Source organism: Mastacembelus armatus, chromosome 7 (assembly GCF_900324485.2).
Source record: "Mastacembelus armatus chromosome 7, fMasArm1.2, whole genome shotgun sequence".
In the NCBI taxonomy this organism is placed as follows: domain Eukaryota; kingdom Metazoa; phylum Chordata; class Actinopteri; order Synbranchiformes; family Mastacembelidae; genus Mastacembelus; species Mastacembelus armatus.
The window spans coordinates 13847041-13875001 of NC_046639.1; the positions used below are offsets into that span (position 1 = coordinate 13847041).

Sequence of the window (27961 nt, forward strand, 5' to 3'; positions counted from 1 at the left end):
GTAAGGTCTTTGCTTGACCAAACTCTTAGCTGACAGCTAGTCCCTTGCTATCCTTCATTCACCCTACACTGGAGTCAAAACAGTGATCATAATTTACATGTAGTATGGTGTCTATCCAGTCCATCCAGCAAAAGATTGCAAATAATGTAAAAATCTTCTTCAATATCCAGAATAATCAGGATGTTACTCCTGGGAAATTGATAATGACATTTTTTTATATATATTATTAGTCCTGTAATAGTAATTTGGATTAAATTACAAAATAAAGCACAGTTTACAGTTCCAGTTGCTTGGGTTATTAACATTTTTTCCCTTTTGTGTCTCATGGAAATGCACAGAGAGGTGGAAAGTGTAAAAAAGATTTTAATGTAACCTCCAGCCTTAGTCATTTGTCCAGTTGGATCACAATGTAAAACACAATGTGACAGTCAGCAAGAACTGACTCTCCATTTATCCGTTGCTCAAATGCCAGAGCAATACAACTCTGAATCTGTGCTAGATTTTAGAGCAGATCACCTGACTTCTCTAAATGGTCAGTTGAGTGTTTTAAGTTAGAAAGGAATGCTCTTCAGGTCAAACTGTAACCCAGGAATCAGTGAAATGCATTGGATTGAATTTTTTTCCAATATATGTGGTCCAGAGGGACATGTAGAGACCTAACTTTCAGTTTCCTGTCCTTCAGATCTCTCTCTCTCTCTCACACACACACTTACAGATGAATCATCTCTAGGAATTTGGCCGAGTTTCTTAGCCGACCTAAAGCCTGACAATCCAGGGTGGGGACCGGGATGCAGAGACTCAGTCTAAAACGCTTCTCTGCAGTTTCCTTAGAGCCGCCGCCCCCCTCAAACCACATAGAGACTGTGTCTGCCCCTCGAACATATAAATCAAATAAATCAGAAGTTAACAGAAGAGGAGTTATTCATAAAAACTTAATAAAAATGAAGACCACTCCTCTTATTGAACAGAAAAACAGAACTGTCAAATGTGTATTATTAAATATTAGGTCCCTTTCTTCTAAATCTCTGTTAGTAAATGATTTGATAACTGATCACCAAATTGACCTACTTTATCTTACTGAAACCTGGTTACAGCAGGATGAATATGTCAGTCTGAATGAATCAACCCCCCTCAGTGATAAAAATTATCATGTTCCTCGAAGCACAGGTCGAGGTGGAGGAGTAGCTGCAATCTTCCAGTCAAACTTATTATTAAACTTTCATCCTCAGAACAGTTATAACTCATTTGAGAGCCTCACTCTTAGTCTCTCACATACAAACTGGAAAACACAAAAACCAGTTCTACTTGTCATTTTGTACCGTCCACCTGTTCCTTACTCAGAGTTTTTAACTGAATTCCCTGACTTCCTGTCTGATTTAGTGCTTAGATCAGATAAAGTCATTATAGTGGGAGATTTTAACATTCATGTAGATATTGAAAATAACAGCCTCAGCATTGCATTTAATTCTATATTAGATTCAATTGGTTTCATTCAAAACGTTAATAAACCCACCCACTGTTTTAATCACACCCTTGATCTTGTTCTGACCTATGGCATCGAAATTGAACATCTAATAATTTTTCCCCCAAATCCTGTTTTGTCAGATCATTCTTTAATAACTTTCGAATTTAAAATGATGGATCATGCAGCGTTTGGAAGAAAATTCCACTACAGCAGATGTTTATCTGACAACGCTGTTAATAAATTTAAGAAAATGATTCCATCTTTATTTGCATCTATGCCAAGTATAAACATAGTGGAGGGCAGCTGCCTTAATCCTACTCCCTACCAAATTGATCATGTTGTTGACAGCGCTGTAACCTCACTGCGTGAAACGCTTGATTCTGTAGCCCCTCTGAAAAAGAAGTTAGTGATTCAGAGAAGACTAGCCCCATGGTATAATTTACATGTTCGTACCTTAAAGCAGGCATCACGAAGGCTGGAAAGGAAGTGGCGTTCCACAAACTTAGAGGAAATTTTTCTAGCCTGGAAAAACAGTCTACTAACATATAAAAAAGCTCTCCGTAAAGCCAGAACTGCATACTATTCATCACTAATAGAGGAAAATAAGAACAATCCCAGGTTTCTTTTCAGCACTGTAGCCAGGCTGACAAAAAGTCACAGCTCCGTTGAGCCCAGTGTTCCCTTAGCTCTCAGCAGTGATGAATTTATGAGTTTCTTTACAAATAAAATCACAACTATTAGAGATAAAATTCAGCAGATGCTTCCTATACCTGCAATAAATGAATCTTTTACTACAGTAGCTCTTGAATCATCTGTAGGACCTCAGTTATGTTTAGACTGCTTCTCTCCTATAGATCTCTCTGAATTTACATCAATAGTTGCTTCATCGAAATCATCAACGTGTCTCTTGGACCCCATCCCGACTAGACTGCTTAAAGGCACCCTGCCATTAATGAACTCATCTTTATTGGACTTGGTAAATTTATCTCTAGTATCAGGCTACGTACCACAGGCCTTTAAGACTGCAGTAATCAAACCTTTACTCAAAAAGCCTAGTCTTGATCCAGGTGTCTTGGCTAATTACAGACCAATATCCAACCTGCCATTTATTCCTAAAATCCTAGAAAAAGCTGTTGCTAAGCAGCTATCAGACCACTTACACAGGAATGAACTATTTGAAGATTTCCAATCAGGATTTAGAGCACATCATAGTACAGAAACAGCACTGTTGAAAGTTACCAACGATCTTCTCTTAGCCTCAGATAATGGACTTGTTTCGATACTTGTCCTCCTAGACCTTAGTGCAGCATTCGACACCATTGACCACAACATCTTATTACAGAGACTGGAGCATGTGATTGGTATCAGAGGAACAGCGTTAAAGTGGTTCCAATCCTATTTATCGGACAGATTCCAGTTTGTTCATGTCCATGATGAACCTTCCACACGAACAAAAGTTAGTTATGGAGTTCCACAAGGTTCTGTGCTAGGACCGATTCTGTTCACCCTGTACATGCTTCCTTTAGGATATATCATTAGGAAGCACTCTATTAATTACCACTGCTATGCGGATGACACTCAGTTATATCTATCTATTAAACCTGTTAACACAAACCAGTTAACCAGACTTCAAGCCTGTCTAACTGACATAAAGGCTTGGATGACCAGTAACTTTTTACTTTTAAACTCGGAGAAAACAGAAGTCATTATATTTGGGCCTAAAAATCTCAGAAATAACTTTTCTAAAATTATAGCTACTCTAGATGGCATAGCCCTGGCCTCCAGCACTACTGTAAAAAACCTTGGAGTTATTTTTGACCAGGACATGTCCTTTAACTCACACATAAAACAAATTTCTAGAACTGCAGGGTGAACAGAATCGGTCCTAGCACAGAACCTTGTGGAACTCCATAACTAACTTTTGTTCGTGTGGAAGGTTCATCATGGACATGAACAAACTGGAATCTGTCCGATAAATAGGATTGGAACCACTTTAACGCTGTTCCTCTGATACCAATCACATGCTCCAGTCTCTGTAATAAGATGTTGTGGTCAATGGTGTCGAATGCTGCACTAAGGTCTAGGAGGACAAGTATCGAAACAAGTCCATTATCTGAGGCTAAGAGAAGATCGTTGGTAACTTTCAACAGTGCTGTTTCTGTACTATGATGTGCTCTAAATCCTGATTGGAAATCTTCAAATAGTTCATTCCTGTGTAAGTGGTCTGATAGCTGCTTAGCAACAGCTTTTTCTAGGATTTTAGAAATAAATGGCAGGTTGGATATTGGTCTATAATTAGCCAAGACACCTGGATCAAGACTAGGCTTTTTGAGTAAAGGTTTGATTACTGCAGTCTTAAAGGCCTGTGGTACGTAGCCTGATACTAGAGATAAGTTTACTAAGTCTAATAAAGATGAGTTAATTAATGGCAGGGTGCCTTTAAGCAGTCTAGTCGGGATGGGGTCTAAGAGACACGTTGATGATTTCGATGAAGCAACTACTGATGTAAATTCAGAGAGATCTATGGGAGAGAAGCAGTCTAAACATAACTGAGGTAACTTGGTAATGAAATCTGTGTGGATGAGATTCAGAGCAGCCCCACCAGAATCTATCAGCGCTGTTAAATTAACAAAAGTGCTTTCAGTTGATAACCAAACCGGGGAGATCATTGATTTACTAGGAAGGGAAGAGAATTGTTTAACACTCAGCCAAGTAGCACTGTTGAGATTCTTCCATGCTTTGCATGAACAAGTTGTGCTGTGGTGCCCCGTAGTAGCACAGGTTGAATTGATGTCATTGGGTTCTTTCTTCTTCAGTGAGTTTAGAAAAACCCAGTTGCATGGGCTCCAGGTTAGGCATGGGAGTAACATTATGGTCGGGCTGAGGTGTGATAGTAGGAATGGCCTGAAAGGGCTGGGTAATTTTTCTTTTAGGAGCACTTCTCATAGGGTTATCGATTGTAATTGTGAGAGTTATATAGTCTGTCATTGAACAGGTTGCTCCCTTGCAAGCCAGTTCAGCTTGTAGGTCCACATTCAAACTTTGTCTCAACAAAGCTTTTAGAATGGTATTATTCCAGCCACTTTGAGTAGAGAGGGTTCTGAATTCAACTTTCAGTGGCAGTACAATTGCCTTGAGACAGACGTAGCAATTGTGTTGAAATATCCTTGTAATTGTTTCACAAAGTATTCATAGGAGGCACAGAACAAACCTTCTGTTTCTCAAACCTCTGCAGCCCAATCAATCGCTTTACCAGACAACAGTGACATCAAAAAAGCACATTTCTTTTCATCTGAGTAAAACGGCTCTTCCTGGTTATCAAAAAAAATCTCCACGACAAAAGAAGCCCTGACATTGCTCAACTGTTCCGTCAAATTTTTCAGGCATAGCAAATCTTCCCGGCTGTGGCATAGGCGAAGGAAGTGATTGTACATAATGGGTTAAGTGTTCGTTGATAGATTGAAGCTTGTTGAGCTGCTCTCTGTATTCCTTGAGCATTTCTCCTTGATATGCAAAATCTTGAAGCAAATCTGAATGTTGCAACCTAGACAAGAAAAAAAATGAGTTTCTTTTTACTGCTAAGGAGTTAAGCTCAAATGATGTCTACCAACATGGTCTGGGTAGGACAATTGCCTAAGGTGAAGGTCCTGGTGGTACAAATGATGAAACTTTGTTTCCCAGAAAATTCAAGTGTGTCTTCTATGATGTACTTGTGCAGCCCAGGCATTCTTGCATCTGTCCATATCCATTCAAGTACTTTATATTTGTCTGTAGCTCTAGATGAAGAATAAGTAAACAACTTGGCCCTAAGGACAAAAACTATGTGGTTAGGTTTAGGAAAAAAATCATGTTTTGAGTTAAAACACTCATTGTTAAAAAGTACGTTTCACACTGTAATCAAACACCTCTCTTTTGAAGGGAGAGCTGATTTTGTAGTGAGGACTTTCTCCCTTCATATACTGTGTCACTGTAAATGCACATCTTGTTGTCAGTGGATTACACAGCTCTGAACTGAAAACCTTTTTGTGTCATTATGACTACAAAGGTAATTGACACTATTGACACCCTGGGAAAAAGAATGGGCAATATATATGTTATTACATGCTGTAATTTATGAGCAATTTCAAGGTCTGACAGACAAAACATCTGAATTATTCTGTCTGTATCCCTACCCATGAGAGCAGTTTGTCATCTCTGTCTAACCACATGATGGAGAGCTGGGCTAAAACCAGACTGTGTGATGACTAAGCATCTGGAGCTTATTAGTTTCAGGAATCATCTTTATGACAATACCTCATAACATAAAATGATGGAATAGATAAGATGTAGTGTAGTTGGTTTTGATGCTTCACATGTCAACTGTTTGACTGGTTTTATTAGTATTAGTATTTTTCATTCTATAAATATACTGCTGCTTGTCTGATCAAATTTCTTTTCACTGTAATTTTTGCAACAACACAATAGTGAGATGAATTCTTAACATACATTGTTCAGAAACTCTCCAAACAAAGGCAACAATGTTTGAGAATGGTGTTTAATGTAAATTTCTTCTTCTCTGCAGCTCTTCCATGTGGCCTATGTGCTGATAAAGTTTGCAAACTCTCCTCGTCCAGACCTCTGGGTTCTAGAACGATCCATCGACTTCGGTCAGACCTACCAGCCCTGGCAATACTTCGCCTGTGAGTAGAAGCACACATGCATATGTATTAGCTGTACAATACATACATATATGCGAATAACTCTGATGTCAGGTTGTTAGGACCTAACCTCCCCCAAGACTGTATTTAATTATCTCTCTAATTTCACAGTTAAAACAGCAGCCCTGAGGGCAGGCCGCTGATTGGTTTGTTAGTGAAGTCTCTACATCATGGAGCTGCTAGCTGATTGGGCTATGGCAGCTGTCAGTTCAGGTGACCTGGAGTGGAGGGGAATTCCAGGCATGTTTCCCAACAGGTCACAGCTTGATGTTTACCTGAGAGAAATAAGCAGAGGGGGTTGGGGTCTTTCTCATGTGTGTGTGTGTGTGTGAGTGTGTGTTGGCCGTGAGCATACCCACATAATGACCTGACATTAATAAGCACCTTGAAAGCTGCTCCAGGTCTCCAAGATTGCAGATAAATGAAGTCTTAACAGTTAATGGATCTCTTTATTCTGAAATTCTTTAATGTGAGGTTGACAAACTATTGAACACCCTGTTGCTATATTGCTGCTATGAATGCTGTCAATTATAGCTGAATTACAGCCGAAATCAGTCTGCAGCAACAAAATCCAAGCACATCCAGGGCTAGAAATTAACTTTTTACATGGTAGCACTGGTGCTCCTCACTTTGAAAAGTGAGGAACACATAAAGATGATTCCATCACAGGATGCACACAGTGATGCTGATGAAAACAATGATGCAGCCTTTCCTTCCTTAGAGGTGTACAGCATTGCCAAACAGAAGAGCTTTCTCTACCACTCTGCCAGCTACAGAAATTGGTTGCACAATGACAATTATTTGCACTGGCACACATGCTACCAAATATATTTCGAAGTCGCATTGACTTAAGTTTGGTAACGTGTGACTAAACTGGTCGCAGTTTCAAGCCCTGACATCCTACAGTCAAGTCCCCTGGTGCCAGATCAAGTTCCCCTTCAGTTGTTACCTGTGGTTAACTCTTATCTGTTCCTTTCCCCTGTCAGTGAGCATTTCACTTAATGAAAAATGGCTTTACGTGGGATGCAACACTGGATTTTCTTTTACATTTTATATTGTTAATAATTTTGCATTATAATATCACCCTCTCTCCTTATCTTTGTCATGTTTTCTTCTCCTCATCTGTGTCAAGGACAAATTTGAGATAAACTGAAATTATTGTGCATTGTGTTCAGATGAAGAAACACTGTGATTTAAACAAACTGAAGTGTACTGTCATACATGCGTTTACTAATAAATTAATTCTGAAACTGACACTGACAAGCAACCAACAAATGTTGGTTGCAAAGGAAAACTTGATGATTGTGTTTGTGATTGGAAGCTGGTGATTGTGCTTTGCAGCTGTGGTGAAGTTATGGCTGAGCTGGGTTTTAGGATGACTGTTGGGCAAAACACCGACCCAACCAAACCTCGATCCTCCTCTAATTATCACACTGAGATGCATCATTGTTAAAATGCCACAAGATAGTTCACACTCCTGAAGGTTGACATGAAGAGATTTTTACCTATCCCAGTAAGCAGCTGCAACTGATTCTGACGTTTGTGATCTCTCACAAGCTATGTGTGTGTGTGTGTGTGTCTGTGTGTGTGTGTGTGTGTGTGTGGATACAGCCTCTAAGAGAGACTGTATTGAGCTCTTTGGACAAAGGACCATTGAGAGAATCAATAATGATGACGACATCATCTGCACCACTGAATACTCACGTATAGTCCCTCTTGAAAATGGAGAGGTATGTATGTATTTGTGCTTGTTTTATCTCTACAGTTATGCACAAAGACATTGGTCAGTTAACTGATAAGTTGATTGACAGGAAAATTTTCAGGAAAACTCTGATCACATTCACACCTGGAAGATGCCCAGTAAAACCCCAGTCTGACCTGCTACTGAGCAACTCCACTTGAACAGCTGTGGATCAAGGTCTTGCTCAAGACAATGACTTTAGCATAGTGGCATTAAATCTTCTTCTCTGATCTTAAGGTCACCATTGTCAGTCATAAAATCGTAGATATTATGTACTTTCCAGGAATCCTAGAACTTTATTAGGAATTAATTAATCATGCAGTATTAAATCACAGTAGACATAGAATTTTTGTGTGGCGTGATATCAGATTGTCAGTATTTCATAGTTGAATTGGTTGATATCATCCCTCCTATGCTCATTGGACTTTCCCAGGCTGTTATATTTGTTTCCATACTTGTTTGTCAGCTGTCCTCTTCCAATCCTCCTTCAGATCGTGGTGTCCTTGGTGAATGGTCGTCCTGGGGCGATGAACTTCTCTTACTCACCAGTGCTGAGGGAGTTCACCAAGGCCACAAACATCAGGCTCCGCTTCCTGAGAACCAACACATTGCTGGGACACCTGATGGGCAAGGCACTCCGTGACCCAACTGTCACCCGAAGAGTAAGACACACACACACACACACACACACACACACACATGTGTGTGTGTGTATAGAGTGTATCTATATATATGTGTGTGTGTATAATGACAGATATTGTGTACTGCTTTATAAAGTATTACTACAGCATCAAAGACATCAGTATTGGAGGGCGCTGTGTGTGTAACGGACATGCTGAGGCCTGCAATGCCAAGGACCCCAGTGATCCATACAAGTAAGTAATTCCTGAAATGATCACAAAGATAGGAGAACATCCATCAAACAGGATCACAAAGTTAAGTTGACCACTTGGACCACAGTCATATGTGTGAAATCTCCCTCATTATGTGACTTGTGTAACCACATGCAGATGATTATGTGTGTATGGTTTGCTCAGTGTAAGAAGTTGCAACCAAATACAGATAACACAACCAAATATAGAAAATATGTAGTTTTGTGGCCATGGACTATTTCCTTTTTTACTGTCACCTCATACTAAATGCTAGAAAAACACAGTAAGAATAAGACATGATGATGATGGGTGGAGGTAGAGAGAGGTAGACTTTTTCTCAGTGTTCATTGTAATGGGAGAGAAAGAGGTAAATGGAAAGAATTTCCAGAGGAGTGTAGTTCTTTGATGAGAAGAGAAGTGGAAGTGAGATGTATTATTAATCTAATAATATGTGTGAATGTGTATGTACACATCGCAGGTGTAGGTATGTGGGCAGTGTGTGTGTGTGTGTGTGTGTAGGTGTGCATGTGTGTGTATAACTACAGTACGTGGAGGCTGTGGAAGATTTTACTATAAGCTAGTATTAGTCTGTCATATTCACAGTCATATATAAACATACACGAGCATGAACAATCACGTATCTGGCTAGTTGTTCTCTGTCTTGTTTTATGTGCATGTACACACACATGCACACACTCTCCTATGTCACCAGTGTCTCTCTCTGTAATACACACACATACAGATGAGACATATGCTTTCACACATACTTGTGTCTGACAGTAGATACAGAGACACAACTGTTTTGAGTTGATAACTTGGGAATCAGCCTCAGCTGCAGTTTCTTTGGGGAAGAAGCTAGTTTGAGACGTGAGACAGAGCTGTAGTAAATTCACAATAATTTATTGTGAGAAATAATGAAACATAATACCACACTAACTAAATTCATTCAAAACTCAGGAGACTCTAGGCTGAACTGATATTAACTGCTGATCTACTGCAAAGTTTAAATTGGGTGTCTTGTACTGAAAACCTCCTTGGGAGTTGTAGTTGATTCCTTTCCTTAGGTTTAAATGTGTATTGGCTTTTACATTTGAATTTATTTCAAAGAACCAGATATTTATTAGCATGGTTATTCAGCTTTTGTACTGATATTTCAACAAGAAGTTTCATGCCTATCCAAGACCCGAGTCCTCCACCCTCAGTAGTCTCGCATTGTCTTTGAGAAAATTACTTGGATGTTCAAAATAACTTCAGTTTTCTATAGTCTTTACATTGAAATTTAGACTTGAAACAATGTCCACAACTTGCAATAACATTTACAATACAGCAACAGGAAAATTTACCTTACAGTCACCTTGTCCTAGATCTGCAAGCCTCCTCCACTGTGATAAATCAAGTGCAACTCTCTGAAAAGTGAAAGTGAGCTGTACTGCTGGTGGTGGTGTTTTAAGGGCCAACAGGGAATACATCAAATGAATAGGATGAATAGGACGTTTTCTCCGTCATAATACAGCCTGTGTTTTGTGAACTTTAAACTGTACACTGTGGCATTTCTCTCACCTATGATGATATTATCAGTGCAGCTGTAGTTCAAAGCATTCAGTCATATTCTAACTTTAAACACAGACCTTCAGTCAGTTGTCGACTATAACGTACCTGCTTGATGTAACAAAGTTCAGGATTTATATAAGCTTTCAGGTCAAGCACGAGTTCTCTGCTCTCCATTCCTTTGCTCTGACACAGAGCAGATGGAATGTCTCTAAACACCTGATGAGGGTCAGGAGGGATTTATTTGAAATCCTCATCCTGTGCTGTCATCAGTCAAACACCTGGCTACATGAAATAAGACTAAATAGAATTTACATCTGTTAAATGTATTCAGCTTGAACAGTAATTGAATGACCTAAGTGGTATGATTTTTTTTTTTTACCTTTTATTTATCCTGTCTAAAGAAAACTTGGAATTTTGATAACTTTGATAAATATATATATCTTGTTGCAAGCATTTACAGTGTATAGGGTGTCAACCTATACAATGTGACATCACATCACCTATAATGTTACACACCATGAGAATGAAGCCAATTCAATTGCTAATTTCAGCTGTCCTAGACGTCCTCATGTTGCTTTTGCGGGGCCAGAAGTACCATATTTGGACAATAAAGTAATGTCTAGAGAACACTTCCATGGCGACCATTAAGCCAATCAGCAGCGAACTTGTTAAACATAAACGCTCCATGGGGACAGCAGCAAAAGCTTCAACCTCAATCTAATCTGGCTTTAGTAATAAGGCTTAGCCTAAGGCTAAATATCAATACCTGTTTTACACAATTAATTCTACTTATAAAATGGCGGGCGTCACTGTTAAATGTCCAAGCAGCGGCAAATCCATTTCTACCATGGAGGGGTGGGTAGCCTAAAGCTTTAATGTGTATGGGAAAAGTAACCTGTCAATCAGACCTGTCAATCACCCCCATGTGATTGGTGGAATGAAGTGAGGTGGATTAAAGGAGGCACCTGATTGGTCAGTTATTTTTTCAATGGAGCCAGGGTGTGGTGCAGCCAGCGGCTACTTCCTATATGGGTTCAAACCCAGAAGTTGGCTTGCTATGTCCACCCCTTCTACAGTCAGTGTTTGCAACAGCGGATCAGTCTACATCTTTGCTCTCCACTAAACTAAATATCATAACTCCCCTTGATTCATGTATTTATATCCACTACATAATCACAGTTATAATAGTTTAAATGCAGAGATTATATTTTACAATATTTGAAAGGATTCATCTTACAGCAATTACTTTTTCAAATAAAGGTTGATCATTCTTACCCTGGCGCCAAGTGCTACAGTGTTTTTTTCAGAAATTATTACTTGCTTAGAAACTACAACCTTGCCTGTATTCATTTCATGTGCTCTTGGAAGAGACAGTAGTGGTCTACATACACTACCGTTCAAAAGTTTGGGGTCACCCAGACAATTTTGTGTTTTCCATGAAAAGTCACACTTTTATTTACCACATGAGTTGTAAAATGAATAGAAAATATAGTCAAGACATTGACAAGGTTAGAAATAATATTTATTTGAAATAATAATTTTTTCCTTCAAACTTTGCTTTCGTCAAAGAATCCTCCATTTGCAGCAATCACAGCATTGCAGACCTTTGGCATTCTAGCTGTTAATTTTTTGAGATAATCTGGAGAAATTTCACCCCACACTTCTAGAAGCCCCTCCCACAAGTTGGATTGGCTGGATGGGCACTTCTTGCGTACCATACGGTCCACGACAGCTCAATGGGGTTCAGATCTGGTGCCTGCGCTAGCCACTCCATTACAGATAGAAGACCAGCTGCCTGCTTCTTTTCTAAATAGTTCTTGCACAATTTGGAGGTGCGCTTTGGGTCATTGTCCTGTTGTAGGATGAAATTGGCTCCAATCAAGCGCTGTCCACAGGGTATGGCATGTCGTTGCAAAATGGAGTGATAGCCTTCCTTATTCAAAATCCCTTTTACCCTGAACAAATCTCCCACCTTACCAGCACCAAAGCAACCCCAGACCATCACGTTACCCCCACCTTGCTTGACAGATGACGTCAGGCACTCTTCCAGCATCTTTTCAGTTGTTGTGCGTCTCACAAATGCTCTTCTGTGTGATCCAAACACCTCAAACTTCGATTTGTCCGTCCATAACACTTTTTTCCAATCTTCCTCTGTCCAATGTCTGTGTTATTTTGCCCATATTAATCTTTTTCTTTTACTGGCCAGTCCCAGATATGGCTTTTTCTTTGCCACTCTGCCCTGAAGGCCAGCATCCCGGAGTCGCCTCTTCACTGTAGATGTTGACACTGGCGTTTTGCGGGTACTACTTAATGAAGCTGCCATTTGAGGACCTGTGAGGCGTCTATTTCTCAAGCTAGAGACTCTAATGTACTTATCTTCTTGCTCAGTTGTGCAGCGGGGCCTCCCACTTCTCTTTCTACTCTGGTTATATCCTGTTTATGCTGTTCTCTGAAGGGAGTAGTACACACCGTTGTAGGAAATCTTCAGTTTCTTGGCAATTTCTCGCATGGAATAGCCTTCACTTCTAAGAACAAGAATAGACTGTCGAGTTTCACATGAAAGTTGTCTTTTTCTGGCCATTTTGAGCGTTTTATCGACCCCACAAATGTGATGCTCCAGATACTCAACCTGTTCAAAGGAAGGTCAGTTTTATTGCTTCTCTAACCAGCTACACTCTTTTCAGCTGTGCTAACATGATTGCACAAGGGTTTTCTAATCATCCATTAGCCTTCTGACACAATGAGCAAACACATTGTACCATTAGAACATTGGAGTGATAGTTGCTGGAAATGGGCCTCTATACACCTATGTAGATATTGCACCAAAAACCACCAAATTTGCAGCTAGAATAGTCATTTACCACATTAACACTGTATAGAGTGTATTTCTGATTAGTTTAAAGTTATCTTCATTGAAAAAAAACTGTTTTTCTTTCAAAAATAAGGAAATTTCTAAGTGACTCCAAACTTTTGAACGGGAGTGTATGTAAAGCAGAACTTTAATGTACCATGTGTTGTACATAGTACAGGGTATTATTGGAAACCTTAACGTGGTTTGACCCTCCTTGAACCGCCACCTTATCGTGGTGGAGGGGTTTGAGTGCCCGTATGATCCTAGGAGCTATGTTGTCCGGGGCTATATGCCCCTGGCAGGGTCTTTTAAGGCAAACAGGTCCTAGGTGACGCACCAGACTAAGAGCGGTTCAGTGACCCCTTATGGAGCGACAATTGAGGACCATGACGTCGCCCGGCATGGCGAAGCCGGGGCCCCACTCTGGAGCCTGGCCTGGGGTTCGGGCTTGTAGGCGAGCCCAATTCCTGGATGCTGAAACTGGCTCTAGGGACATGGAATGTCACCTCACTGGGGGGGAAGGAGCCTGAGCTTGTGTGGGAGGTCGAGCGGTACCGACTAGAGATAGTCGGGCTCACCTCCAGTGCAGAGTACCTGGCCATTTTGGAGTCTCTCGGGGGGCTGCTGAAAGGTGCTCCTACCGGGGACTCCATAATTCTGTTGGGGGACTTCAATGCTCACGTGGGCAGCGACAGTGAAACCTGGAGGGGCGTGACTGGGAGGAACGGCCTCCCTGATATGAACCCGAGAGGTGTTCACACCTCTGAGAGAGCTTCTACCAGATCCCGGGGGAGGCTGGGGACATTGAGTCCGAATGGACCATGTTTTCCACCTCCATTGTCGACGCGGCGGCTAGGAGCTGTGGCCGTAAGGTTTCGGGTGCCTGTCGTGGTGGCAATCCCCGAACCCGGTGGTGGACACTGGAGGTAAGGGATGCCGTCAAGCTGAAGAAGGAGTCCCACCGAGCTTGGTTGGCTTGTGGGACTTCCGAAGCAGCTGACAGGTACTGCAGGGCCAAGCGTGTTGCAGCCCAGGCGGTGATGGCGGCAAAAACTCAAGTATGGGAGGAGTTCGGTGAGGCCATGGAGAAGGACTACCTGTCGGCCCCGAAGAAATTCTGGCAAACTGTCCGGCGCCTCAGGAGGGGGAAGCAGTGCTCTACCAACACTGTTTACAGTGGAAGTGGGGAGCTGCTGACCTCGACTGGGGATATTGTCGGACGGTGGAAGGAATACTTCGAGGATCTCCTCAATCCCATCAACACGTCTTCCATAAGGGAAGCAGGGGCTGGGGATTCGGGGGCTGATCCATCCATCACCCAAGCCGAAGTCACTGAGGTAGTTCGGCAGCTCCTCGGTGGCAAAGCACCGGGGGTGGATGAGGTCCGTCCCGAGTACCTCAAGTCTCTGGATGTTGTGGGGCTGTCATGGCTGACACGCCTGTGCAACATCGCGTGGCGTTCGGGGACAGTACCCCTGGATTGGTACACCGGGGTGGTGGTTCCTCTTTTTAAGAAGGGGGACTGGAGGGTGTGTTCCAACTACAGAGGGATCACACTCCTCAGCCTCCCAGGGTGCTGGAGAGGAGGACCCGGCCGGTGGTCGAACCTCGGATCCAGGAGGAACAATGCGGTTTCCATCCTGGGCGTGGAACACTGGACCAGCTCTACACACTCTCGAGGGTGTTCGAGGGTTCATGGGAGTTTGCCCAACCAGTCCACATGTGTTTTGTGGACTTGGAGAAGGCATTCGACCGGGTCCCTCGTGACATCCTGTGGGAGGTGCTCCAGGAGTATGGGGTCCGGGGCCCTTTGCTGAGGGCTATCCGGTCTCTGTACAAACGGCTGCCCTTTGTCACCGGTTCTGTTCATTACTTTTATGGACAGAATTTCTAGGTGCAGCCAGGGGCTGGAGGGAGTCCAGTTCGGGGACCCAGGATTTCATCTCTGCTTTTTGCAGATGATGTTGTCCTATTGGCTCCATCGAGCCAGGATCTCCAGCGTGCGCTGGGGCGGTTTGCAACCGAGTGTGAAGCGGTTGGGATGAGAATCAGCACCTCCAAGTCCGAGGCCATGGTACTCAACCGGAAAAAGGTGGCTTGCCATCTCCAGGCCAGGGGAGAGATCCTGCCTCAAGTGGAAGAGTTTAAGTATCTCGGGGTCTTGTTCACGAGTGAGGGAAGGACAGAACGTGAGATTGACAGACGGATCGGGGCATCGGCAGCAGTAATGTGGTCGGTGTACCGGTCCGTTGTGGTGAAGAAGGAGCTGAACCGGAAGGCGAAGCTCTCGATTTACCGGTCAATCTACGTTCCTACTCTCACCTATGGTCATGAGCTCTGGGTCATGACCGAAAGAACAAGATCGCGGATACAAACGGCTGAAATGAGCTTCTTCTGCAGGGTGGCCAGGCGCTCCCTTAGAGATAGGGTTAGGAGCTCGGTCACCCGGGAGGAGCTCGGAGTAGAGCCGCTGCTCCTCCACATCGAGAGGAGTCAGTTAAGGTGTCTCGGGCATCTGTTTCGGATGCCTCCTGGGCGCCTTCCTGGGGAGGTGTTCCAGGCATGTCCCACCGGGAGGAGGCCCCGGGGAAGACCCAGGACACGCTGGAGGGACTATGTCTCCCGGCTGGCCTGGGAATGCCTCGGTGTCCCCCCGGAAGAGCTGGAGGAAGTGTCCAGGGAGAAGGAAGTCTGGGTATCCCTGATTCGGCTACTGCCCCCGCGACCCGGCCTCGGATAAGCGGAAGAAGATGGATGGATTAACGTGGTATGTTAGCTCTCATTCAATGATAGAAATTACTTTAATACAAATTAGTACTAGATCCACTAAGAAATATGGAATCATCGCATACAAAGCTGTTTAGCTACAGCTCCCACATCTGTTTCCTTAGTTATTGTCCTGACACTTCACTAACACAGACAGAAACAGTCTGTTTTCTCTTCCCAACAAGATTAGGCTCAATTACACTTAAATACACACAATAACAAACAGCAGCTGTGCTAATGATTAATCCAGATGTAGCCCCACCTCTCTGAACCTGAACTGAAGGTGACACAGAAAAGTGAAACCAAATGGTGCTGAACAGAACAAACTACAACCAAGCATCCAGACAATATGAACTGACACAATGCCTGCATGTATGGCTAATTAGGCGTACAATCTGCTAAACAGTACTAGTTCTTATCAAATAACGGATTTTGTAGTTACAGTTAGTCAAACATTATTAGTAGGAACAGGTCCATTTATGAGTACACTCATATTCACAAATCTCCCCCTATTGTTAACTACCCTATCTTTCCACTAATTTTAATTTTTCCATCCAGCTGAGTAATCACCACAGACTACATGATATTGTACAGATATCTTTTACTGATTTTTAATTTTAATGATAGCATGGATCTGTTCCAACACCATCTTTTTTGAGGCTGCTACCTTTCTTATAAAATGTCTGCTTTCTTTTTCTGTTGAAGGTTGTTAACAGTTAGTAACAATCTAAACTGATGCAGCAGATTGTGGGGCTTGTGGCATTTTGGTGTTGTTAGATCTCAGTGCTGCATTCGATACTATTTTTCACACTATAATACTGGACAAATTACATAGGTGAATTGTTCTTTCTGGTGTAGCTTTAAAATGGTTTGACTCGTATCTTTCAGAACCCACTCAGTTTGTCTATTCTGGCACAAACTGATCTCAGACTGTTCCATTGTGGCAGGGTGTCCCTCAGGGGTCGGGATTGGGTCCTACTCTCTTCAACATTTATGTTGCCTCTTGGGCAGATTATTCAAAAGTATGGTCTGGGTTATCATTGCTATGCAGATGATACCAAGATTTATATCAGTACTTAACCTGAGGTTGCATCAGCACTTTCAACTTTATCTGCTTTTTTACTGGAAATACAGGTTTGGATGAAACAGAACTTCCTACAATTAAACTGTTCAAAAACTGAAGTTCTTTTGATTTGCACTTCAACTGCTGTAAATAGATGTAATAATAATTTTAAACTGACAGTGGATGAGTGCCAGATTCTCCCTTCTGTACAGGTTGGGTGTGATTTTTCATGCACAGCTGACTTTTAAAACTAATTTTAAGAATGTTACTAAAGTAGTTTTTGAATATGAAAAAAGCTTTGTGCACATATAAGACCATTTCTTTCTATGCCTGATGCAGAAAGGCTTATTCATGCCTTTATAACATCCAGGCTTGATTACTGTAATTCTCTTTTTTGCACGGTTACCTGCAAAATTAGATTATGACGCTGCAATATGTCTAAAATTCAGCTGCTCCTGTCTTAAGTTACACACCATCCCGCAGTCATACCACTCATATGCTTTCTCAACTATACTGGCTTCCAGTTCAAGCACGTATTGATTTTGAAGTTCTTATTTTAACTTATAAAGCAGTACATGGGTGGCCCCAGAGTATATTTGTAAATTGGCCACAGTGTCCACACCATCTCGTTCTCTCCGCTCTGCTGGTTCTCTTACTCTATACTCGATTAAATTACACATAATTGTGTTTTGGAAGATGTTGTATGTGCCTGTCTAACTAGTTCTGCAATACATCGCAGCACAGGGAGACTGCATCTGGGAGAAAGTCTTCTGAATGAGGTGTGTGGGAATACATGCATGCAGGCAGTTATGTGACAGTATACTTGTCTTCTTAGATTAATGTGTGGGCCTCTAGAGATGTTACAGTCCTGCATAGTCATCTTTGTTACAAGTACTGACAGATACACGGAGGACACAAGGTTAGGTTGAATTTTAACAGCTTCCTGGTCTGATTTAAACACACACCTGACAGAGTATCTGGCACTGAACTCTGTTCTGCTCAGAGTCCGCAAGAACCCATGTGACTTAAACACAGGTTTAGCTTTTGGAGGATTGTAACGATATACTCCCGGACACAGAGGTAAGCGAAGGAACTTCAAGGTTTTATTCACACAGGGAGCACACTGGTCAAGGAGAGGAAAACTCTGGTAATAACAGAAGACAAACGGATACAAAAACTGGAACAAACGGGAAAACCATGGAAGCAGGGCTAGGAGAACTGACTTTAGGTTGCGGGAGTAAGGTCCACGTCATACTTACGAGATCGGACCAGGAGATGAGTGTGGGGAGTGCTTATATGTGTGGCTGTGGTGATGAGGTGCAGGTGATCGCGGTGAGGACTCAGGTGAAGCGGATTGGAGTAATTGTCTGAGGAGGGAGCCTGACCGAACCGTGACAAGGATATTGTAGTCTCCACTTGTTTTGTCAGGAGGTCAATCTCAAAATCTAGAAACGAAAACCAAAGAGGATAGCTAAATAAAAAAAAAAAACATCCAATTGTTAGGCATCTTACAATTAGTTAAACTTTGTGGTCACCAATGATTACAGTATCTTCTGAAAATAAAACCTCCTATTTCAAGACAGTGTTTTCTGAAGAATTAATTAAAGGGCAACAAAAGAATCCCAACTTCATAATCAATGCAGTGAAAAATACTAGTAGTTTTGTAATATAATAAATAGTATTGTCTCACGTTGAAGCCTACTATAACATCCAGTAAACAATTCTTGACAGTATGTGTGTGTGTAGTTTCAACTATTTTTCAGTGGATCAGTGGAATTCAGCTTTGAGTAATGAACAGGACAAATCAATGTGCTTTGGACGGGAAGCTGCTGGTTCACAGATAACCATCAAAACCAGGAAGTTGTGAATTTGGGTGGAAACCCTCCAGTAAAAGTCATTTCCTAAAAGTTGAACAGCAGTGATTGCCAAGGACGGGAAATAAGAATCGACAGCCAGAACCTTACAGGAGTGCCATTTTTAGTCTCTTGCTTACCAGACATGAGAGACATGAGACATGAGAGAATAGCATTAAGAAGGTTCACTCTGCCTGTCTACTGTGTTTTGGCCACACTCCACAGGCCACAGATTTACAGAATAATCTGATTAAAATCTCAGATGAAGCAGTCATCTGCTGATAAAGGTGGAACTCTTCCATTGTCCATTTGCACTAAGATCTTTCCTTTTCATTGCTTTTCTCTCACTCTCTCACTCTAGCACACTAAGATGTAGAAGAATGTGAACTTTTGGGAAAAGTTCAAATGATGTTTATACCAAAAACACAATGGGCTGGGATGAATGAGATAGGTGTCTCAGCCTTTTATGTCTGCAGTTTGCCTGCACAGGTGTGTGTGTGTGTGTGCGTGTGTGTGTGTGTGTGTGCGTGTGTGTGTGTGTGTGTGTGTGTGTGTGCGCATATGTGCATATTTGTGTAGAAGTGAGACATAAGTACAAAGCCACACTTTGATGAAATCAAATCTTATCTGTAAATATATTACTACTGTTTATAGGTTACAGTGCGACTGTCAGCACAACACCTGTGGCGTGTCTTGTGATCAGTGTTGCCCTGGATACAACCAGCTACCATGGAAACCAGCTACAACCTATAGTGCCAATGAGTGTGAACGTGAGTATAACCTCACACTATTCACACAAACAGGTAGAGATATTCACACAGTTATGCTTCCATCACTTTAGTGGCCATTACACTGATTTATATAATTTCCTGGAGACTTACGCTAACATAACATAACATAACATAGCATAACATGCCTAACCCTAACCTTAAATCAAGCTGTACTCCATATTGTATTGGGGCTGTGTAAACAGATTTAACAGATTTAACATGAGTAGCTACAACTCCCACACACATACACAATATCTCTGCAGTGAGGAGTGTGTTTTCTTACATGTGTTGGGTCAGCACAACTAGTTGGGCTTAATTTTGTGCAGTTGAACAGACACATGGGCTGCAGTTAGGGGTGCTGCTATTGTTCCACAAGCACATCTAAATATTGTTAGGGTTACATTCTTCAATGACTCTTAAAAATACACAAATTGGACTCAGTATTCTTGATGGATTCATTAAAGTTCTTGTTCATGATTCCCTTGCGGACTTCCCGCTGAGGGCTTTTATTTTGGTTTCAGTTCCTGTTTTCCCCCTCTTGTGTTCCTCAGCAGCTTTATGTTAGTTCACCTTGATTGTCCAATCTGCCTTTTGTTGTTGAGCTTGATATACATCCTGATTTCCCTTTGTTCTGTGGGAGCATTAACCTATGTTACTTGTGAGTGTCTTTTCCGTGTTTTTTTTCCCCCCCTGTACCCTGATGATCCCAGGAGGAAGCAATAAAGCTCTTTTTTGTCCTGCATTTGGATCCTACGCCTCTCCTTCTCCAGCACACCACCACCACTTTACAGAATGCTTCCATCCAAAAATGGGCCCAGCAGATCCAGCGGGGGAAGCGTTTAAAGAGCGTCCTTTAATGGAGAGTATCGCTACTCACCAGCTTTGCTTGAAGTTCTTCCCAGACTATCCGATAGCGCTCTCTGTCATGATTTGTGTATCAAATTGTATGGATCACGACCCCGTCTAACACAAGTACCCAGGACACCGAAGCAGAGTATACCAAGGTTTATTAGAGAGAGTACAATGAATGAAATGTGGGAACTTGTTGAAGGCCAATGGTGATGAGTGATGATCCTAGATGAGTCGGTAGGTGGTGGTTTCTCCGACGGCCAGTACCGGTACAGCCGGGCTGGTCCTCGGAGATGGAGGTGAGGTGTCCGTCTTGGGTCCGCAGAGCAATATCTGACGGTGTATGGTTCCCTCTGTGGCCTGTCAGAGGCCGGGCTCTCTCCAGGCTCGGAAAACAGGAAAGAGAACCAGGTTAATAAAGGAAAGACACAGTAACAGCGTCAGTACTCGCACCTGAACCTCCTCCGGAGCGGAAATCTCGGTAGGTGCCTGCTTAGTGTCAACGAACAGTCATATAAGTAATCCACTAGAGAGAAAGCGTCCCCCTCGTCGAGTCTACTCCTCTTCGTGGGATCAATATTACAGAGTACAAGAGCTAGCTCCTCCGAGCCGTATCCTCTTGATCAAACAACAAAAACAGAAAAGCGCTGGACACACTGGCGATTCCTCCGAACCCCAGTTGTGCAGGACGCTAACCGACTTCCTCAAGAAGCGTACACAACAGACGCCGAAAAAGAATGAAAAGTCACTTGCCGTAAGCTGGAGATTCCTCCGATCAATCCAGACGTCAAACATCCGAACACATATAGCCGAAGCGTGAATCCTCACGGGAGTATGGCGACAAGCAATCCGGCGATTTGTGTCCACATGATCCCTGCTATTTAAGCCAAGGACCGCAGGTGACACAAATCAGCAATCATTAATCAGAGAAACTGAAAACAACCAAACCAGTTCCCGTCATGATCCACCAAAGTAAAAGCAACCAGGAAGTCCAGACTGCGGATCATGACACTCTCTGCATGCAGCCAACAGCAGCGGTGCCTGCTGCACCTCCCACCCTGCAGGAGAGCGTTAGGAGGGCATCCGTGCTTTTCTCCTTCCTACACGCTCTGCTGGAGGAAGGCAGTGACCAGCAACTTCCGATCCACAAAGCCAAGCGGAGATGTCTCGCTGCTATCTAACTCCCCTCACTCGCATCTCGGCTCTCTACACCGCCGGCTCGCCCGGTTTCCCCGGTCTAAGACACCATTCACCTCAGTACTGGCTTCTTTCCTCCAGATCGGGACGCCGTTCACCTCAGTCCGATCTCTTCACCTTTTCGGACCAAGATGCTACTCCCTCAGCCTGAGCTTTCTCTCCCCCAGCCTGGGTTTTCTTTCCCTCAGCCTGAGTTTTCTCTCCCCCAGCCTGGGTTATCTCTCCCTCAGCCTGAGTCTTCTCTCCCTCAGCCTGAGTTTTCACTCCATTGACGACAACGTCCACGCCGAGGCTCCAGTCCCTCTTCCGGATCCTAGTGTACCTACAACATCGTCCCCGCCGAGGTTTCCTCCCAGCTACATCAGCCTTGGTATGCCGGCAACAGCATCCCTGCCAAGGCTCCTCTTCAGTATCTCTTTCAGAGCTTCAATGTGCCGACGACAGCGTCCCCGCTGAGGTTCCGCCCAGGATTCCCAAACCTCAGTGTGGCGATGACAGCATCCCCGCTGAGGTTCCCTTCCAGTCGTCGGTCAACCCCTTGCCTGAGTTTCCAGCAGGACTCTCACCTGAGTTTCCGGCTAGTTCTTCGCCTCAGTCTCCAGCCAGCTCTTCACGTCAGTCTCCAGCAGGCCTCTCACCCGAGTTTTCGGCAGGCCCTTCACCTGGGTGTCCAGCCAAAGTTTCGTATCTGTCTCTGGCCAGCTTTTCACCTCAGACGCCACCCAGCCCCTCACCTGAGTTTCCAGCTTGTTCTTTGCCTCTGTCTTTGGTCAACCCTTCGCCTGAGTTTTCAGCAGAGTCTCCAGCCAGCTCCTCGCCTCAGTCTCTGGCCAGCCCTTCTTCTGAGTTCCTGGCAGGCCTCTCACCTGAGTTTCTGTCTAGCTCTTCATCTCAGCCTCCATCTAGTCCATCATGTCAGTCTCTGGCCAACCATTCACCTGAGCCTCTGCCTAGCACTCTCCGGCCAGAGGTCAGTGCCCACCCGGAGTCCCTTGGCGCTGCCCTGCCGGAGTCCACAGCTAGACCTTTGCCTGCGTTGGTGGCCAGGCCTGCGCCTCAAACCCCTGCCTCCTCCAGGGGTCACTCTCCAGAGCGGTCCCGGGCTCCAAGCCTACCCTTAGGGCCTCTTCCCAAGCAACCCCAGAGTTCAGTTCGCTCAAGGGGCTATTCTCCTGACCTGTCCAGACCCCACGCCGGTCTAATAGGCCATCCTCCCGAACAGCCTCGGACCTGCGCTCGCCTCAGGGGCTGTCCTCCAGAACAGCCTCAAGTCTCAACTCGCCTGAGAGGCCATCCTCCTGAGTGGTCCCAGAACTTTTGGAGCCTGAGGGGCCGACCTCCAGAGCAAGCCAGGACACCCAACAGCCCAATGGGTTTCCCTCTCGGTCTGCAAAGCTTTCCGTGCCATTACTGGGGGCAGACCCCCGGACCATGGACTGTCTTCACCCCCTGCCCGCCCTTTGGCACCCTCCTCCTACCCGGTTCCCATGGCAGGATTTCTTTTCCTGCCATCTGGGAGCCGACCCTTGTGGTGGGGGTACTGTCATGATTATGGACTTCCCGCTGAGGACTTTTATTTTGGTTTCAGTTCCTGTTTTCCCTCTCTTGTGTTCCTCAGCAGCTTTATGTTAGTTTACCCTGATTAGTTTCACCTGTGTCCAATCTGCCTTTTGTTCTTGCTTCCTTTATATAAATCCTGATTTCCCTTGTGTTTTGTGGGAGCATTAACCTATGTTACCTGAGTGTCTTTTTCGTGTTTTTTTTTTCTTCTTTGCCCTGGTGATCCCAGGAGGAAGCAATAAAGCTCTCTTTTGTCCTGCATTTGGGTCCTACGCCTCTCCTTCTCCAGCACACCACCGCCACTTAACAAGTTCACTACAGTGATAGAACAGTAAGGTTTACTTTGACTCATGTGATGATTGGCATTGCCTTTGAGTCTGTCACGGTGAACTTGGTGTTATCGAAACTCTGGTTATATTTATATATGAGAGTCATGTGTTATCAAAGCTGCAGTTATATTTAACAAGAACCACAGTAGCACAACACAATATTGCAATACTTGCAGGGTCAGTAAAGGTCAACAAGATAGGACCCAAACTATTGGGTTTAATTTCCTCTGCAGCTACAGTATGATGGTGGATGCAGGTTTGTTCACATTATAGCTGGAAGTCTCATTTCCTGTAAGAAATATTTCGGCTACACAAAAGATCATACCATACATGAAATCCTGGGGCACTGGTAGATGGGTTCCATCTTGTGAAAAGTATGAAGTCTATCAGCAAAATGCCGTCTTTTCATAAACTATGAAAAACATGTCCAGTTTCCATCTTTGTCACATAAATAACTCAAGAAATGCTATATTTCACTTAGCAAGGAGGAGGGTTCATAAAAGAACACTCATTTACATGGTCTGAGAAATCATCCAGAAATCATATGAGTAAACATACTGTACAGTAACATATCCCATGAGACTAAGCTGTAAAGGCTTTATCAAAGTGTCATAGCTGGAGTTGAATGCTAACTAAATAGTCCTCTGTGGTAATCAGATAGTGTATTCAGGAATTGCAAATGAAAATGAGTTTGAGACTTTTTAAAGACTACTGAATAAAACAGTCTGTGAGAAAATATTTAATCTGAGACTATTGGAGGGAAGGGTATCTCTGGTTGTTTAAAAAAAGGAAATGTCAAATGTGGCCCAGGTCTGCCAAAAACACTCACCATTATCAGACGGAGCTTGAAGGATAAAGAGTGCTGGTTTATTCAACTGGCACCTTTCAGGTGCTGAGGTGCAGATAACAACTGACTCTTTATGGAGTGCAAAAGGTTGATCTGGGTTTTGTGCATGTGCACATAGGTATTTTATCTCAGATTAAGGTAATAGATGTGTCTCAGCCCACCCCCGAGTCATTCCAGCACATAACAGGCAGGATGTAAGATGCTAGCAGGCACGGCATACATAGAACACCACAACCAAGTGCCAGAAACATCTGTGCCAAGTATGGGCTGGCTTAAAGAACAAGCAGGCTAAGATCCTGTGGGACTTCCACTTCCAGATTGACTAACAAATTAGTAATGGCTAACAAACAGGAGAACAAGAAGGAAGCATGTATATATATCTATATATATATATAGATATATATATATATTCGGGCTGTCAATAGATTAAAATATTATTAATATTAATATTGAATCGTGATTAATTGCATGATTGTCATGAGTTAACTTGTGATTAATTGCAACTTAATCGCACATTTTTATCTGTTCTAAATGTACCATAAATTATTGCTTTTTAAGTTTTTTAATACTCTAATCAACATGGGCATGGACAAACATGGATGCTTTATGCAAATGTATGTTTATAATTAGTGAAACCAGGCTATACATACAGCATAAAGCACATTGACTTGTTTCAAAGATGGTAGATATGTTTTTCAGGGAACTTGTTCATGTCTATTAAACACATAGAAAAAACAGAAGTTCCCATTATTTCTCTGTTTGTTTCAGCGTGTAACTGTCACCGCCATTCATTTGACTGTTACTATGACCCTGAGGTTGATCAAAAGGGAGGTAGCATGGATATCCACGGAGAGCATAGAGGAGGAGGGGTCTGCCTCAACTGTCAGGTAACTAACTGGTGAAATTTAGAAAGTTTGCATAATGTACAGTCAAATAATGGGTTTTTGGAGCATTTTGAAGTTAATCACAATATATTATTATTATGTTATTGTGGGGCAGTCGTGGCCTAATGGCTAGGGAGTCGGACTTGTAACCTGAAAATTGCAGGTTCGAGTCTCAAGCCTGTCCTGTCCACCCTCAGAGGTGGACCCCCAACTGCTCCCTGAGCGGGTGGCTGCCCACTGCAATTTAAAAAGACAATTTAAAAATTGAAAATAAGTGTGTTTGCACAGTGTGAGTGTGTCTTTCTGGGTGGGTTAAATTCACAAATTCACAAATTCACCCTACTTGGTCATGTAAAGTCACTTTCACTTATTGTTGTGAAAACTGAAACGGAAATTCTTCCTTCACAGCATCACACCACTGGAGTTAACTGTGAACGCTGCATCCCCACCCACTACAGGTCACCTGATCACCCAATTGACTCCCCATTGGCCTGCTCACGTGAGTGACATAATTTTGGGTGTTTGCATAAATGCTGAGCTGATTATCCATTATTATATCCATTATTATCTGTCATTTTTTTCTTATTTGGTTCCTCCTTCCATTTGACTTGACTGCTTTCTTTCCCATCATCTCTGCTTCTTCTCCATCTGTGCTTCTCTGCAGCCTGTGACTGCCTGTCCCAGTTTACAGATGGCACCTGTGAGGATCTGACTGGTCACTGTTTCTGCAAACCAAATTATGCTGGGGAAAACTGTGACTCCTGTGCCAGTGGCTTCATGAACTTTCCTGACTGTTACCGTATGTTATGGTGCAACAGAGACACTAGGTTTCATTTTGGTGTCTAAAGACTAAGCTGGACAGGTTCAAGGAGCAGCAGTGTATAAAAAAAATCTCCTAAACACAAATAGAAAAATGCTTCATGTGAAAATTATTTTCCTGATTTCACAGCAAAAAGTCCAGTGTTAAATTAAGAGTTGATTTCAGAACTTTTTAAAAGTTTATATAGCTCCATAGTGTTAAATTAACACTTTCAAAATAGTTAAATATTTAACACTTGGTCAGAGTTTCTTCTTCAACTCATAAAACAGTTAAAATAACACAAAGGGATTCAGAAAGACAACACTGTCCAGAGTTAGGTTTTTAGTATTTAGGTACAAATTGCATGAATGGGTTCACGTCGTTGACGCAATCGCACACACCATACACCGGTGGAACGGCCACTGAGGGCAACTTAAGGTTCAGTGTCTTGCCCAAGGGAAGATAGTAGCTAGTAGCCAAAATAGCTGATCACTTTTGATCAAAATTGCACCACCATTAAGCCCTTGCATCAAACAAGACTTTGAAAAAATATTCTGTTTGTTCGATCATACATGCAGCTATTAAATTGACAGCATCGAAAATAAATATGTAGTAATTTAGTTCCACTTACTGTTCAATCTGCAGGACATGTGGATAATGGCTGTAACATACCCAAACGAAAAAAACTAAAATGCATGGGTGGAGTGTAATTACATCTCCAAGGAGTTGGATTAACAGTGACATAATTAACTGTCAATTAATTCATTCATTTTTAACACTGAAATTTTAACTCTCCAATTTTTGCTGTGGTTCTCTCTATCAGCCATTCCTATCTATCCCAGCCACAATGGTGAAGCCAAACCAGCAGGAGAGTTCATCAGTAAGGCTTTAATTTTTATATTTCTTATTTGCTCTGGTATCCTTTTCTTTTTATCCTAAATATTTTTGTGTGCTGTCTTGTTGATACTTCTGCATGCTATTTAAACCAGTGTAAGTTTTTTCATTAAATTATTAGATTTTAGAATAAATATAATTCGTAATTTAAGAATTAAGATCCTTTTAGGAGAATTTCAGGCCAGAAATGTACGTAATGTATGTAAGTCCACTATTAAAAACTACCAATATACATACTGAAAAGTTAACAATAACCTCAGAACAAATTAGACAATTTAAAAATTGAAAATAAGAAACAAACCTTGACTCATGCTCATCTTGTGTCAGCATTTTCCATGTCCTCCTGTCAGCTGACAGCTGCTGATGTTTTGGGTTAAGCTCACATGTTTGGGGGAGTTTTTGGAAAATCCCTGGAGGATGAATGGAATTTCAGTGGATGTGATAAGATGGACCAAGACCTTGTTCAGTTTAACGTCATAGATGAATGTTATCGTATTCTACATAACCACCAGCTGTGACATAGCTGAAAGCAACATATCTGTGTTTGGTTTTTCTGAGGGGAGTTTTCTTTGTAAATAACTTGATGATTGTTGTTGAGAAATTGGATAACAGAAGACAGTCATGCTCTTGTCTAAAATAACTGAAACTGAGTCTCACCCTTTCCTCTATTATTCACCATATCAAACATGAAATACATTTTGAATTTTTGTATTCTGTCTGCAGATTGTGAGTGCAGTGCAGCAGGTACTGTAGATAACTCATGCAAGCCGGACCCCCGGACACGAGCCTGCATCTGTAAACCAGGTTTCGCTGGTGACCACTGTGACACCTGTGCTACGGGTTTCTATGGAATCAACTGTCAAGGTGAGACAGATGTATGAATAGATACATTTAAATTGTATTATAAATGTATTTATTTTGTGATAAATCCAATTTCTATTCTATAACATCAAAAAAAAGAAAATATTTTTCG

General features: G+C 42.6%; 1 protein-coding gene across 4 annotated transcripts in view; it reads left to right on the forward strand.

Moving 5' to 3' along the window:
- lama5 (laminin, alpha 5) overlaps positions 1-27961 on the forward strand; it is a 94577-nt gene that overhangs the window by 22381 nt on the left and 44235 nt on the right. For all 4 annotated transcript variants that reach the window (XM_026332451.2, XM_026332452.2, XM_026332453.2 and 1 more), the window contains exons 3-12: positions 6027-6144; positions 7774-7892; positions 8395-8565; positions 8681-8778; positions 19514-19629; positions 25180-25298; positions 25704-25794; positions 25960-26094; positions 26918-26974; positions 27712-27852. In XM_026332451.2, the coding sequence (XP_026188236.1) occupies positions 6027-6144; positions 7774-7892; positions 8395-8565; positions 8681-8778; positions 19514-19629; positions 25180-25298; positions 25704-25794; positions 25960-26094; positions 26918-26974; positions 27712-27852 (1165 nt within the window). The remainder of the gene's footprint in view (positions 1-6026; positions 6145-7773; positions 7893-8394; positions 8566-8680; positions 8779-19513; positions 19630-25179; positions 25299-25703; positions 25795-25959; positions 26095-26917; positions 26975-27711; positions 27853-27961) is intronic.